The 16,268-nt window shown below is 40.0% G+C and overlaps 1 protein-coding gene across 1 annotated transcript in view; it reads left to right on the forward strand.

The window, feature by feature from the left end:
- The window catches only part of LOC104513632 (UPF0554 protein C2orf43 homolog), a gene marked incomplete at both ends in the record, with an annotated part of 29,852 nt that extends 13,953 nt beyond the window's left edge, over positions 1–15,899 (forward strand). The window contains one exon of the mRNA XM_010157058.1: positions 15,659–15,899. Within this exon, the coding sequence (XP_010155360.1) occupies positions 15,659–15,899 (241 nt within the window). The remainder of the gene's footprint in view (positions 1–15,658) is intronic.
- Between the last annotated feature and the right edge of the window lie 369 nt (positions 15,900–16,268).

The raw sequence follows: 16,268 nt of genomic DNA on the forward strand, positions 1-16,268 counted from the left end.
AAATGTAATGAACAGTCTGTGTGTTTAATATTTTTTAATAATTCACAAATAGTTCGGTATGTGGAGCTGACCTGTCAAGAAATAGTTTGTAGTGTCTGTAGAGAACACTTGAGTTCTGGTCTTTTGTAGGCTTAGCAGAATTCTGAGCTTCATCTGAAAAAATTCTAGGAGTACTTCTTACTGGAAAATATTTCAAGTAATGTGAAAAAACAGATTATTTTTTCCTGTGCTGTGACCCACTTGTAAGGTGAGGTATGGATGCTTCTCCTCCTGTTGTCATTAAACAGGTTTCAGCATTGGATGTCATGTGTTATGGAAGATACTGACAACCTTTTGAAAGGTATGATTGAAGGTGTATTGATTTCAAAGGGAATTGTCAAAAATCTCAATTTATTTCTCAATCCAAGAAGTTACTCTGTGACTACCATGATAAGTGTTTTACAGTAGCCGTGGTCTTCATCTGTCTACCCAAGAATAGATAAGAGGTTCTTGGTCTCTAGAACTGGGAATATTGTGTCTTTGGTGAGATCTACCTTTACTGGTCTGTCATATTTAATAACTGAAAAATAGATAATCAGAATTGATTCATGGGGCAGAATTAAGGCCCATTACATTAGTGGAAAGTTTGCCACTAGTTTCAACAGGAGCAAGATCTCACACCCAACTGTACAGTAATTAGAATCACAGAGGACCAGAAGCATTCAGTAGGATATTGGACATGCTGCAGTCTCATTAGGGCTCTACCTTTTCAGTTACTCTACTCTGCTTGTGACCACTATTGGCAAAGGTAATTTCTTACTCTTAGCAGCTGAAGTTAGATACTACCAAGATTTCCATACCTCTCACTTTCTTGCTACTGAAAGATATATTCTGAGTTATTTTCATCCCATTTTAGTTCTTCTGTAACTAAATTCTGCAGAGCAAGTTTTCGTAGAATCATAGAATGGTTTGGGTCAGAAGGGACCTTAAAGATCATCTAGTTCCAACTCCCCTGCCATGGTCAGGGACACCTTCCACTAGACCAGGTTGCTCAAAGCCTCATCCAGCCTGGCCTTGAACACTTCCAGGGATGGGGCAGCCACAGCTTCTCTGGGCAACCTAGCATACTCCTAATAACATTACGCAGAGTTAATACTGTAGAAACCTGATTGTGATTCACATTTTCAAAGGACTCTTCATATGGCTGGGGCAATGAGTTTGGATGCAGGATTCCAACATACAAAGCTCAGAATTAAATTTACACTGTGACAGTGAAAAGTGGCCTTAAAGTAGACATAAATTTAGGCACACCTCACCTGGTGCAAATGACACTTAAGCCTTCCTGCCTAAGGATGTAATCATTGTACTCAACACTGTATTCATTGCTACACTGAAGACTACAGTTTGAAATACAAATACATTTAAAAAATGCTGGTCCCTGATTTTTTTTTCCATCCAAGTGGAACAGCCAGGAAGCACTGGAGGCTTGGGGCATTAAAGATGTACTTCAAATAAAATTGGATAATGTATGTTAAATAAAGAGGGTGCCAGGGCATGGGAAAACCTTGTGATCTCTGTAGAGCATTTTAAACAGATGAGAGTATTGCCTGCTATTTATATCATCAGGTAGAATCTGCAAGAAAATAGTAAAAAAATTAACCCAAGTTTTCATTAATTTGAAAAATGTGTGGTTTATATATATCTGAACATAGTGGGTCATATTAAGATGTTGAAGGAGGTGTAATTTATGAGATAATATTGGTTATATTGCATGTAAGAAACTGTAAGTTATTATGAGTGACAGACGGCCAGACTGGAAGAAAGTGTAATTTTTTTTAATGGTGTGGAACGAGTACATTAACTCTTATTTTCAAGTCATTCTATTAATTGCTTTTTCTGCTAAATTCTTCTCTTCTTCTTACCACATAGAGCAGAAGCAAAGCTGTGCTACAGATACACAGATGAGTGAAGGAGACTTTGCTGCTGAAAAAAATTGGTCATAGTTCTGGTTTTTTACACAAGGGAATCCTGACTTTTTCCATCAGCTGGGAAGTTGTTTTCTGTTTTCCTCACATTGAATAGCATCACCTAATGTACTTATATCTTTAACCTAACATGTACTTATATCTTAAACTATTCCTGCCTTCTTTTTCCAGGGTAGTCTGTAAAAATACAGCACAGGTTAACTGCCTATGAGGCGCTTCGGTGTATTCATTTTGCTTCTGCATTTCATGAGTAAGGAATAGCATGGCTGTTTGTAGGTAGTGCGTGTGCTACAGCTAAAAGAATGCCTTTGACTGACTTCTCCCAGAAATGGTGACGTACCTCAGGAAAAGAATATACCAGGGGCAGAATGTGAAAGCAGGACGTTCTCCTGAAGTCTTTTTCTAATAATATTTCTCTGAGTAAGTCATGAAAAGTAGGGAAAAGTTTTGGCATTGTGGGTGAAGATGTAGGGTGGGGAAGGATAAAAATTTCATTTCTTATGATCCATTGTATTACATTTGACTACTTCAAAAGGAATGTACAAGAAGACTGATAGTTCTGAAATTATGAACACAAGATAATTCTTAAATTTCCCTAGCTGTTGCTTGGCTCACATATATTTATCTGCCACAAATAGTGACTTTGTCGGACATCATTGTCCATGCAACTGTTTAATGTTCCCTTTAAAAAAATAATTAATACATCCCTATATTTTACAACTGTTAATTCCACAGTAGAATACTGTGAATTGTATTACACAGCTTCACAAGATGAATATCAATTTATCCTGTATTTTTCATTACCCTATATCTTGAAGAAAGTTAATGCTGTTGAAATGTTCAGAAACAATGCATTTCTGAAGTTTTCAGGAAGACTCGTATGTATGTTGTCTCTTAGAGAAACCTGTGGAATGTATGAGGAAGTATATATGTATGCATACTGTTTCCTAAGGAACTGATAGAGCTGATACTGATACTTTATGTTTAAACAGAAATAGCTAAAAACATTGGATATATGGTTGTTTGAATTTATGTTGCCCTGAATCCAGCATGTTGTAGTAATAGGTCCTCAGAACAAAATTCTGCAGAATTCTCTTTTTTGTAATTCAAAGTGATGGAGACATGTGATCTACGTTGACCAGCTCCCTTAAGGTCACTAATAGCAATGAAGGTTTATAGAGGTGAGAAGGGATCTGCATGGGTTGTAGCTGCGGTCACAGGGAAATGAGAGTGCTCTCTCACACGCTTTGATAATTCTCATTTTGCCTGTTTTGTTCAAATCCAGAATAGGGGTTGAACTGAATTGAATATCCCAATGTATTAGACTATGCTATAAGTAATTTTATCTATAAAAACTTGAAGTTAAGTATGAGCAAAGGAGAATACATCAGACGCCAAGAGGCAGAGACATCCCTGACATCAGATGAAGATAAACGGAAAAGAGCACGCTGAACAGGAAACAGCCCTTGTCACACAGCCAACCCGAGCTTAGGATGTGATGCAACGCAATATTAAGGCAATATTGTTTTGTTAAAAGTATGTTATGAATTTCTAGTTGCTTTCCTTTGCAGATCTCTAGAGGAGACATTGATTGGAGCTTGGCTACCGCTTCTCCCATGCCTCAGCTCTTGCTGACTGTGCTCTAGTTTGACCTTTGAGTGACAATCTGGCCAAGGAACAAAAGTGAGAAGGGTGAGAAGACGGCCATGTCAGCAGAGCACTTTAAGGACACAGCCTAGTCTGCTGTACACATATTGTAAGATTTAAAAGTCTGGGCGTGCAGGACAGGGACTTAAAAATGTTATCTTAATATTCTCTATACTTACTGGGTTTTATGCATCTCATGAGTCATATTTGCACAGATAAGGTTTAAGAAAAGCCAGTTTTTCTCACTGCATGATGGAGTAACAAAGTGTAGAGTAAAGGACTAGCAGTACCCATCAGTGCTCTTGTGAAGATGAATGACATATGTCATTTATATGAGATGAGAACTCACACACATTTTATTTCAGCATAACATGGTTTATATGGTTTATAGGACAGAGAAGTACTATTGTACAAGGTAATTTCTACCCAGCTGTGTTCAAGAAAGGAATTCAAACTGAAATAAGTAGAGGGAAAGCCTAGGAAGATCATAAAGAACCAAAATTATGGGAGGAGCTCAGGATATCTTGCCTCATTGAACATAATTAAACAGAGAATGTATGTATGAGTGCCTTCTATAAAGATTGTAAGGAGTAAATACAGAAAAAAATAGAGTTGTTAAGCAGTTATCTATTATGTTATATTAGAATGGAATTCTTACAGAGGATCACGTGGATATGAATAAATTCAGAAATTAAAAACTGGTTTCTAGACATGAAAACATGAAATCTGAAGTAATCATCCAAATAAGTAATGGCAAGAAAACTATATTGTTTTTAGTGAATGTGAGTGCTTAATTGAAAAGACTGTAAAAAAAGACTGAGAGATCGTAACCATTTGTTTCCACTGACTGGAAAAGGGGAAACATAATCCCCATCTTTGAAAAGGGTAAAAAGGAGGATCCGGGGAACTGTTCCCCTGGAACAAGTTGCCCAGAGAAGCTGTGGATGCCCCATCCCTGGAAGTGTTCAAGGCCAGGCTGGATGAGGCTTTGAGCAACCTGGTCTAGTGGAAGGTGTCCCTGCCCATGGCAGTGGGGTTGGAACTAGGTGGTCTTTAAGGTCCCTACCACTCCAAACTATTTTGTGATTCTATGATTCCATTATATAATACTGAAAACTTAATAGATGGCAACTGGTGTGTCTTGTTTAAATGCTCACAATAAAATTCATCAAAGATTTCAAATCACAAAGTAGTTGTCCATCAACGCTGACCTTTGCATTTTGTTTCAGTAGCATTTTCTGGTGGCTGAACAAAACTAGCCCTTTCCTGGGATTTATTTAATATTTTAATCAAATTAATTTGATACCAGAAAAGGGGGCACATGCTGGTGGTAGTGCTGTGAGTCTGCCATCTTCTCGTCCTGTGCTGGATCATCAGTTTTAGGGGTTTGGATCCTTTTCCAAAGCATCATAAAATATATGATGCTGGAGGATTTCCTATGGCTTGAAGGGAAGGAAATGCAGAATGGTTGTGGACTGGGTTTAATAATCAGTCTTGTGCTGGAGTGTTCAAAAGTTCATTTTATTATTTGAATTCTTTGAATTAGAGAGAAATATTTTTTCTGTTTTTTTGAAGGAGGGGTAAAAACTTTGTGAGTAATGTTTGATTGGTTTTCTCCTCCTGAAAGGGCATGGTTCTTTCATGGTCATAACCACTGCAGAGATTCTGCCAATTTGCTGTATAACTGAAACTTGCTGTTTGTTTGTTTGTTGTAACCATTTACACAAATGGAGGGATAGAAACTAAAAACTATGATTCTATGATCACAAAAACACCCCACATTTTAAGTCAACACATTTACTTTTCATTCTTCCTGGATTATGAATTGAGATATTAGAGTATACGGCTCAATTGATATTGATATTCATATTGAGTATACTCAATATCAGAAGGATATTGACCACTTGGAGCGAGTCCAGAGGAGGCCACGAAGATGATCAGAGGGCTGGAGTACCTCTGCTATGATGAAAGGCTGCAAGAAATTGGGCTTGTTCAGCCTGGAGAAGAGGAGGCTCCGCGGAGACCTCATTGCAGCTTTCCAGTATCTGAAGGGGGCCTACAAGGGTACTGGGAGAGGACTTTTTACAAGAACCTGTAGTGATAGGACAAGGGGTAATGGGTTTAAATTGAAAGCGGGGAGGTTTAGATTAGATATCAGGAAGAAATTCTTCACAGAGAGCGTGGTGAGGCACTGGAACAGGTTGCCCAGAGATGTTGTGGATGCCCCATCCCTGGATGTCTTCAAGGCCAGGCTGGATGTGGCTTTGAGCAACCTGGTCTAGTGAAAGGTGTCCCTGCCCATGGCAGGGGGGTTGGAACTAGATGGTCTTTAAGGTCCCTTCCAACCCAAACCATTCTATGATTCTATGATTCTATGATTAGTTTAGTCAGTGTATGTAATATGGTGTACTCCCAGGATGTGTGGTTGTAGGAGAGAAGCAAATGTATAAATAACATTATCGGTCCTTATGTTAACTTTTTTACAACTTCCTGACATCATGTTCTGGTTTTGGAAATCGAGAGTGTCTGTCACATCCATATAAATTGCCTTGAGCATCGTGAAGCAGTTAACCAGGTTGGATCTCACCGAGCTGGTTTGGTGTGTACTGGAGCACTACATTGGAAACTGCAATCTAGCTACAAAGGAGAAGTAGTGACAGTCACTATGAAATACCTCTAGCTTCTCTTCCACTGCCTATGTGTAATGTGAAGATCTGCAAACAGTGACCAAATACGTAATATGTTTCTGAATTCTAAGCAGACCAACGTCGAGGTTATTTGGTGCAAATGCAGACCTTGCTTGGCTAAAAAGTAATGCAGATGCAGTGCACAACTTTCTCCATGTATCAGTGAAAGTTATGGTATAGCTAATCTGCTTCAGTGCTAGAGGAAGCCTAGAACTGAGAGACTACACAGGAATGAAAATGCAATTGCTGACATGATATGCTGATTAATAGCACTGACCTGCATTTTGTGTCTTGGCACACACTTGGTAGACACCATGCATGTAGCATGAAGTGATGTTTAATTATTCCAAATCATTCAAGACCAGAACCTGTCAACTGCTGCGTATCTGCAGCTTTTGCAGAAGTAAATACTAAATTCTGGTCTATAAATATTGCATTAGTTAAGTAGCACCAGTATATTTACAGTGTTTTCCATGATGGAAACAATACACTGCTCTGAGCAGGCCTTTTTGGAAAACACGTACTCAAATACTGCTTTACAGTAGCATTTGCTCCCCCAGAAAGTACTTATCGAAAAGTATGTTCTGCTGCTTCTCTCATGGAGGGTTAACATTTTGTGCTATGTGATAAAGCTCCTAATTAGAAGCCTTAGATATTCTGTATAGTTTGTGGGATGCAGCAGACTAGAAAGTGTTTTCATCTGACATCTCAGCATCTGTCCACGAATGACTTCAGCTGGGAGTTTGGGGTGATTTTCCTCCTACCGTAGTCACCTCAGTTAAGGGCCACTAGTGAACCTGATGAAACTGAGCCAAAATGAACTCTGAAGAGGGCAAAGGTTTATTCTCATTCATTTTCCCACCATTTCATGGTGCAGTTTCAGCAGATGTCTTTAACACCTGTGCATATAAAGACGTACAGAGTTAGAGACTAGATGTTCTTTCCCTGCTGAGCATCCGATGAATGATCTCTTGATAACAGAAGGGAGAACCTGTATGTAATTGCCGGGGAGGACATACAGTGTGTTTAGAATCTCACTTCACAAAATCAATTATTAAATCCCTCTGAACAGTTTGAGATATTTCATAGAATCACAGAATGGTTGGGGTTGGAAGGGACCTTAAAGCCCATCTAGTCCCACCCCCCCTGCCATGGGCAGGGACACCTTCCACTAGACCAGGTTGCTCAAAACCTCATCCAGCCTGGCCTTGAAGACATCCAGGGATGGGGCATCCACAGCTTCTCTGGGCAACCTGTTCCAGTGCCTCACCACCCTCTCCGTGAAGAACTTTCTGAATGAATGAGGTGGTTATGCTAAAACTAATGTTTAAATTATTTTCCTGTATAAAACAAACCAGGGCAAAACATGGCTTATATTCAAATAGTGATGCCTTCTCCTTTCTCCCTATCCCCAAACATGCCTGCTTCATACACATCTAGTAAGAACAATTCCTGGCCTGCATTATTTTCTAACCTGTGCCCAGACATTGTCTAGGAATGTGCTAGCTGGCTTTGGCCAAAATCATGCCAGAGAACATACTAAAAAGTTTTGGTCCTGGAGCCTTAGTCCTAGCCCAGTTTATTTTACCAGTACTGAGGCTACAGTGCAAATTGGAAGCCACAAGCATAGATGATAGAAACTTTTCTACTAGTTTCGCCTCTTTTATTTACAGAAGGCATACAAGGGGAAAAAATCCTGTAGGATAGTCAATAATCAGTGCCTCTGCTGTGATAAAGCTTAGGTTATTTCTGGACTGATACTGTAAAGAAAACTGTCGTACTCCTGTTCTGGCCATAGTTCAGCCTTGTCCATATGAGCCCACTTTACCTTGTTTAATTATGAATTTGCCCTTTTAGTGTAAGATGTCATTAATATTCATGTAACCAGTGTACTGGATGGGGATCTCTAGGTTTTGCTATATTTACTCAGAAAGGGATTAGAAGCGTGTACCTGGGCGGTATGTGTACGTGTGTGCGTGCATGTGTTGGACTTGGCATGTGCCCAAGGCACTACCTAGACCTAACACCTTAGACGTAACCACACAGAAGCTGTCAAGCAAAAGTCAGTCCAAAGTTTGTTTATTTTGTATTTTTTAGTATATAGTATTTATTTAGTATTATTTAGTAAGTGGATTTTATGAACTGTTGGCATTCTTTTATGCTTGGTCCTTAAAAGTACATTTGGTGTTTAAACACTCGTGTTTTGTATCTTTGGCACTACTGTTTGTATTCATATATGTCTGTATAAAAGAAAAAAAAATCATGACACTTAAAATAATGTTCAGCCTTAAATACATTGCTCTGCACCGTTATCCTGTTGCATTTACGCTACTGTGTTCTCACATACGTAAATCTGTCTGGGTTATTGTGTGCTTAAAGATCTCTTCACAGCCTAGAGAAGAGAAGGCTCCGGGGAGACCTTATTGCAGCCTTCCAGTACCTGAAGGGGCTACGAGGAAGCTGGGGGGGGACTTTTTACAAGGGCCTGTAGTGACAGGACAAGGGGTAACGGGTTTAAATTGAAAGTGGGGAGGTTTAGATTAGATATCAGGAAGAAGTTCTTCCTGCAGAGGGTGGGGAGGCACTGGAACAGGTTGCCCAGAGAAGCTGTGGCTGCCCCATCCCTGGATGTCTTCAAGGCCAGGCTGGATGAGGCTTTGAGCAACCTGGTCTAGTGGAAGGGGTCCCTGCCCATGGCAGGGTGGTTGGAACTAGATGATCTTTAAGGTCCCTTCCCACCCAAACCATTCATAGAATCATAGAATCACTAGGTTGGAAAAGACCTTAGAGATCATCCAGTCCAACCGTATCTGTCCACCACTAAACCATATCTCTCAGCACCTCATCCACCCGTCTCTTAAACACATCCAGGGATGGTGACTCCACCACCTCCCTGGGCAGCCTGTTCCAGTGTGTGATAACCCTTTCGGTGAAGAACTTCTTCCTTACATCCAATCTAAACCTCCCCTGGCGCAGCTTGAGTCCATTCCCCCTCGTCCGATCATTCTATGATTCTATGATTCTGAGATGGCATTAAGTAGTTCTGCTTAACTGAACCATACTTCAGTATACTGTGAGAGGAATTCTGCCTGTGAACGGCTGTGTATCCTCCACGTGCCTTCACAGCCCTGCACATGCTGGTTCCCTTGACAAACCCAGTCCCTAGGTGGATCCTCAGTATGCCTATGAATACTCAGTCAGAATGTCCTGTGATCCAATCTGTTCTCAAACTAGGAAAACTCAAATACCTCTTAGTAAAGTCGAGCTGGCAGACATTGCCATGGTTTCGTTAGTGCCAGTCAAAAAGTTTGCTTCTCCAGGGGAGCAAAAATTCCTTCAGAGATGGGGAAAATGTTGAAGTGTATTATTTATAGTTTTGACAGCACATTCACAGAGTTGTGTACGCTCACTGTGCTTTTGTTTGGAAAACAAGTGAAGCTGTGTGGGGAGCAAACTATGCTACTCATATACAAAGGGTTTTCTTAGAAAATCCCAAAAATACTAAACATAATGAAAATTCTGGAATGAAAACAATGTAAAGAAATAAATTAGTCTAGTGTGAGGTGGAAAAATTGGGCTTTAATAAATAGGAAATATAGAAAATATAAATTGAAAGCGTGAAACCAAGTACATGTGCCCCTGCCTCCCAACAGTATGTTGGGAGGAGGCTTTAGAAAGTGCTGACAGAAGACTCTCTTGACCTAAGCAGCCACTGATAAATTAAGCCACCGTGACGTTGATGGTAAAAAAAAATGCACTCTCTTCTACAAGATGTTGGTTATTTATTTATTTACAGAAACAGGAAAAGTAAGCTTTGGCTAGAGCAGAGGATTGTGAATTACTGTACAGTTGTTTTAAATCTTTCTACTTTCACAATGTATATTTACATGTGAAGTCATTTAACTTCCTGAATTTCCATTTATTGTTCGTAAGTATGGTAAGACTTCTCTGTGTAACTTAATTCTTACAAAGCACACTGAGATATTCAGTGATACGATTTTCTATTAACTGTGTTTCAGATACTTGTTCTGTTGCTCATTTAATATGCCCAAACATTCATTTAGGATCACTGGAGAGCCACAGGATAAACAGAGGAAGGTACACACAGTATGTTCTTACTTCGCACCAGGAGTGAAATAATTTTTTGTCACGTGTGTGCATTCTTTACTTCTTTTGATGTCATGAAATCATGTGGGTTTGTTGATACTGAGCTGTGAGAGACAGGTTGCTGATACAGCAAACCAAATGACATCTTGAATAGCTGAAGAAGAAAATATTCAAGATTTTAAAATGTAACTCTATATCCCTTATTGCTCCCTCCAACTACCGAAAGGAGGTTGTAAGAGAGCTGGGGCTTGGTCTCTTCTCCCAAGTGACAAGCAATAGGACAAGAGGAAGCGGCCTCAAGCTGCACCAGGAGAAGCTTAGTTTGGATACTGGGAAAAATTTCTTCACTTACAGGGTTATCAGACATTGGAACTGGCTGCCCAGTCCCTATCCCTGGAGGTGTTCAAAGGACGTGTGGATGTGGTGCTTAGGGACATGGTTTAGGGGTGGTATTAGCAGTGTTAGGTTAATGGTTAGATTTGATGATCTTCAAGGTCTTTTCCAACATAAATGATTTTATGATTATATATATAATACTGTGCTAAATTATATTCTATGTAGTTCATGACTGAGCAAAGTGAATTGGCAAGCCCAGAAAGTCCCAGTCTGGTGAGAGGAAAGGCCTGGCCGACGCTGTATGGTTTGTCCTGTGCATTTTCTTGGAAATCTCCTCGGCACAGCTGTGGTAATAAAGCAGGGAATACTTCCCTGACCCTGGTTGTTTTGCCTGCAGGTTTTTGCATACTGAGTAAAAGAAATTGTGATTAATGTGGCACTCTGTGTCAGGGGTAGACTGTAGATTACCATTAAGTGCATCATTATGTTATCTTTGAAATATTTACTAGGTTTCACCTGACATAATAGCTTTTCCTCTGCCAACACAACAGAGGAATAATCACCTAATACATGGGATGAAACTAAAATATATCAAAAGAAGTGTTGCTTTTGACAAAGAAACAGCTTTTGCTGTTTATAGGGTTTTGAAGGAATTTTAAATAAGATTTCCTCGCTCGTTTTCTTTCCAGCCCTGTGATCTGAGGTCGGATGCTCGCACTGAGGGGCAGGGGTGTGTGGCCCCAGGGTCTGCGGGCAAACTGCAGAACTGCACTTGGTGGCTTTGGTATAGAGATCTGAATTTTGATTACCTTAGCCAAACGTCACTCTGTCACACGGTGCAACGCTCTCACCGGGCCCTCAGCTGGAGCGTCTGTGATCTCGGGAAGGCACGGCTGAGGTGCCTGGGTCTGTAACAGCATTCCTTGTCCGTAATCAGAACGACTTGCTTTCAGATGTATTGAACTACTCTCTTTGGCATCGCGGGAATTAACAGCTCTGAAAATCAAGTCACTTTTTTGAATGCTGTGTTTTAAGTGAATTCCAGTTTTTAAGTGTGGTGTTAAATAGCCAGCACTGTCATATACCAGTCCCTGTAACAAGTAGTTACACACTCCTGCTCAACTACTGCTCAGACTTCAAGTCATAGCTGATGAACGTCTTTCAACTCTTTCAGTAGATCTTAATGAAAACTATTAGTGTGGGGATTTTTTTGGCTTGATCTGATTTGCATACATTTAGTGTTTTTATAAAGAAACCACTTAAACATTTTACAAAAATCCTTTGCTGATGTGGTTGAGACTGTTAAATTGCGCAATGATAAATAACAACTTCTTGTAAATTTAATTGTTTGGCTTTTTGTACTCTGTTCTCATTTTAATCAAAACAAACAAAAAAAACCACCACCCCAACATTTTTGCAAATCCAAAAACATGTTGACATAACCATTGTCCAGTGAAGACTTGAAGATACTCAATTGTCACCTTATCCTCATCTTCTTTTAGATAGATTAAAGTTGGATGGAAAGCCCAGATGTATAGGAACAAATGTGTCCTTTATGTTGGTGATTTGGAGGAAGACACTGTTTATTCTTTAATATTTCTATGAAGCAGTGATCACATGAAGTGAATCATACTCATTTAGGGATGCTGCCTAAATAAAGCTCCCTGGTCAGTGCCATGCTTTCGGGGAAGGGACGTAAAATATTCTTTGCCTTGAGGGCTAACTTTTCCTGTGAAATAAATTTCTCTTCCTTCTGTGTTGTAAAATTTACAGGTCATGCATACCTGAAGTTGATGGACTCATAGCTCTAGACACTGAACTGTATCAACTGTGACAAAAGTGAAACTCCCAAAGTCCCCACACCTTCCTGCTGTGGTGTGTGTTGAAGGAATAGAGGGCAGAACATAATGAGGTTTTAGGTGGGTTTGTTCTCTGGACACGTGCTCAGGCCACACCCTGCTCATTTTTTTAGTGAAATATTTATACCACTTGACTAAGGAGTAGCAGCTGCCTTGGCACCCACATTGAATTATGTGAAAAACTTGCAGATAATGTTAGCTTTTTGTTGTTAACAAGATCTGAAACTTGTGACACTGCATTATATTACAGCCCCTTGAACCCAGGTCTTGAGCCCTATGTAATTTAAAGAGTTAAATGTTGATGATGAAAATAGAAGCAGCTGCCTGGTGTTTAACCCAAAGAGCAACTATGCCTTCACACATTGAACTTTACTGTATGTGTCATCCTGAGTGTTGAAATCTTGCTATTTAATAGCATGTTAAATAACTGTTAAATAAGTTAAATGACAGTTCTACAAATACTGTTTATTGTCACAGCAATCAACAGTGACAGTTCCAGTATAATGTAAGAATACCTGTACTGTTTTTATTGGGTTGACCAAAGCACAGCAAGGATAAGTGATATGACCCACCACTCGCAGCGACTCATGAGCACGGGGTGTATTTGCCTTCAGTAGATTCACTGCCAAACTCTCAGGAGTCCGCAGATCCGTTCAAGTCTCTGTGACTAATGTCTCTAGTTGCCCAGCTCTCTGACACACCATGTGCTTAACTGATAAAAATCACAGGACTTTGAATTGGGGGTAATTTAAACCAAGTGAATCTGAATATAATTCTGTGCCATCCACTTGATTTCAGGTAGTGTGAATTGCATATAGATGAGATCCTGGCATTTGACAAGACAAAAATCATTAACTGTTGCAAGGCATTTGAACTTCCTTCATTTTACCTGCATATTTCTAATTCACATATTTCAAGACACAGATATGGCATACTGATTTTAGAAACGTGTGTTATTATAATAAAGTATGTTAAATCTGTTGTATCCACAGTGGTGTTGCAGAGACATTGACCTCCATCCTCAAGCAGTTTTGCAGGCAAATGCGCATTTCAGAATCCTGGCTCATTAATCGAGCATTAAACTAGAAAATAGTTGATTAATATTTGAAAAATGCAAATTTTACATTTCTCTACTATTATCTGCAAAAGATTAAAAAAAGATAATCAATAAAATCATCTTCCATCTAACCGCCATCTTTTTAAAAAAATGGTGTGCTATTAAAAATGCAGGAATACCTTCTTGGTTTGTCCTTTCTCCTCCGAGGTTTAGCAACTTCCCCCAGTGGTTAGTACAGCACTCCAAGCAACTAATCCTGTATCTAAAACTGTAATGTCAAAGGATTAATGTGTGCCTGGGAACGCAGGTCAAATTTGCTTTAGATCACAACACTTTGAGTTCAGCTCCTAGCTGAAATATCACGAAACTACCATATAATTTGGTACAAGTCTTGCATTCCTATACTTCAGCTGCTGGTTGCCTTTAATAAAAAGAGGGCCAGGATTGATTTCCCTGAGAATGTATTTTTCTTTGTCTAAAACTAAAGTAGTATCAGCTGGAAAGTAGAAGCATTTCTTAAAATAGTTCTGCATTCAATATAAATAGCACTTTCAAAGTCTGCTTTTAAAATACTGAGAAAGTACAGCGTGGCAAGTTGCTGTTATTTCCTGAACGACCTCTGTTTGCTGTGTTAGTGTCCAGCTCCTGGGAGCATCTCTTGGTGGCATGCCCTGCCTTCCCCTGGATAGCTGCCGAGACCAGTGGGGCCGCACACAGGTGCAGTGGCATGCGTTAGCTGAGCCCCATTTGACATTGAAGACAACGACTGTTAATTATTTTTTACAAAACTATGTATCTAATTTGTGCAATATGTAGAATGATACTTGCAATAAGCATACATATATAACTACATCTGTTTTACTTACGTTGAGTCACCAACAGAGCACAGCAATTTATACCTAATTATCTGCAAGTGAAATGTCCAGAATCTCCCTTACTTTGCTCTCTTGGTATTTCTGTAGGTACTGTAGTGCCAGGACAAGGGGTAATGGGTTTAAATTGAAAGTGGGGAGGTTTAGATTAGATATCAGGAAGAAGTTCCTCACGGAGAGGGTGGTGAGGTACTGGAACAGGTTGTCCAGACAATCTGTAGATGCCCCATCCCTGGAAATGTGCAAGGCCAGGCTGGATGAGGCTTGGAGCAACCTGGTCTAGTGGAAGGTGTCCCTGCCCATGGCAGGGGGGGTGGAACTAGATCATCTTTAAGGCCTCTTGCAACCCAAACCATTCTGTGATTCTATATGTCTTTGAGGAGTTTCCCTATATGAATTCCTGTAATATGTTTTTACTTTCCAGGTAAAAATGGCAGGTATCCTTTTAGGGTGTTTGATCTTAACATTGAAATATAACTGAGAGTAGGTATATTAATTCACTTTAGGTCTACATGGGTGTTTTAATTAATTTCATTCTATTTTAAGGCTGCAGTGTATTCTGTTCTATCCTAACACAAAATATTTACCAGCATGCCTATTTCATTACAGCAGACAAAATGCAACATCATGCAGCACTGTACACACCTGAGTGAGTGGGCTGTGTGCTTAAACTCTTGTTCTGACCAAGTTTACCTCTACTGCACTGCAAATGGAAACCCTGTGTGTTGTCAGACTGTAAGGTCTGACATTTGTCAAGCTCAGTTGATTGGCTTACTTTGGTAAAATAGTTGCTTAGATGAAATAAAAAGCAGTGTAGTCCTGCTGACATGAAACATTGCCTGGACTGAAAGGGCGTATCCTTCCCTCCTGGAGCACATGGCTGTGCTCATGCTCCTGGGCCCTTGTTTCAAAACCAATGGAGCTGAGCATTTCATAATTATGTTCTCATTTGCTTCATCTCTTAAAAAATTTAACCTGGGCACGCAAACCCTGCCCATGCATCTGAGGTGCAGTGCACCTGGAAACCCAACTTTGCTTCAAGCGGAGACTCATTTAAAAATTCTGTCCCTCCGGCTGGGACACGGTACCCTAGGTCTTTGCTGACAGTCGTTTTCTCATGGTCTGACAGGTTCTTCGCTCTGTGCTGCTGTTTCCGACGATAGAGCGTATGGCTCAGTCCCCCCAAGGAAAGCTCATGACCCCTCTGCTGTGCAAACTCCGTTACGCCCTGTACATGCCCGTCTACCTGCTGTCCTTCCTGCCAGAGGGAGTCAAAGCCTCCCTGGTGCGCTTTGCTCTGCGGGGAATGAAGACCTGTGATGAGTCTTCCGTAACAACCTCCATAAATCTCTTCAGCGTGGACTGCATTGGTGAGCACGTTTTTTTGTTGCACCAACTTTCGTATCGTTCTCATTTAGTAAATGTTGATGTCGTTTTGTGGGCAAAAGCTTAATACCAGTGCATGTGTAAGTTTTGAAGGACAGGTCTGATGTTTCTCAAATTAAGACCAGGAGAGTACAGGAAAGTCTCAAATGAGTCAGTTTTGGAAAAAAAGCCTTACAGAGAAAATAACAAAGAAAATATTTCCCCAAAGAATATATATTTCTTAAGAAAACTCTGAACTATACTACTAATAGCATCTCACATTAGTAAGACGCTGTTTTACAATCTAGTTTATGGTACTTGTATCTGCTTACTTTTTGCATTTTATTCATATTGGATGGTGAAAATAAGTCAGT

Source organism: Eurypyga helias, unplaced genomic scaffold (genome assembly GCF_000690775.1).
Source record: "Eurypyga helias isolate BGI_N326 unplaced genomic scaffold, ASM69077v1 scaffold14008, whole genome shotgun sequence".
In the NCBI taxonomy this organism is placed as follows: Eukaryota; Metazoa; Chordata; class Aves; order Eurypygiformes; family Eurypygidae; genus Eurypyga; species Eurypyga helias.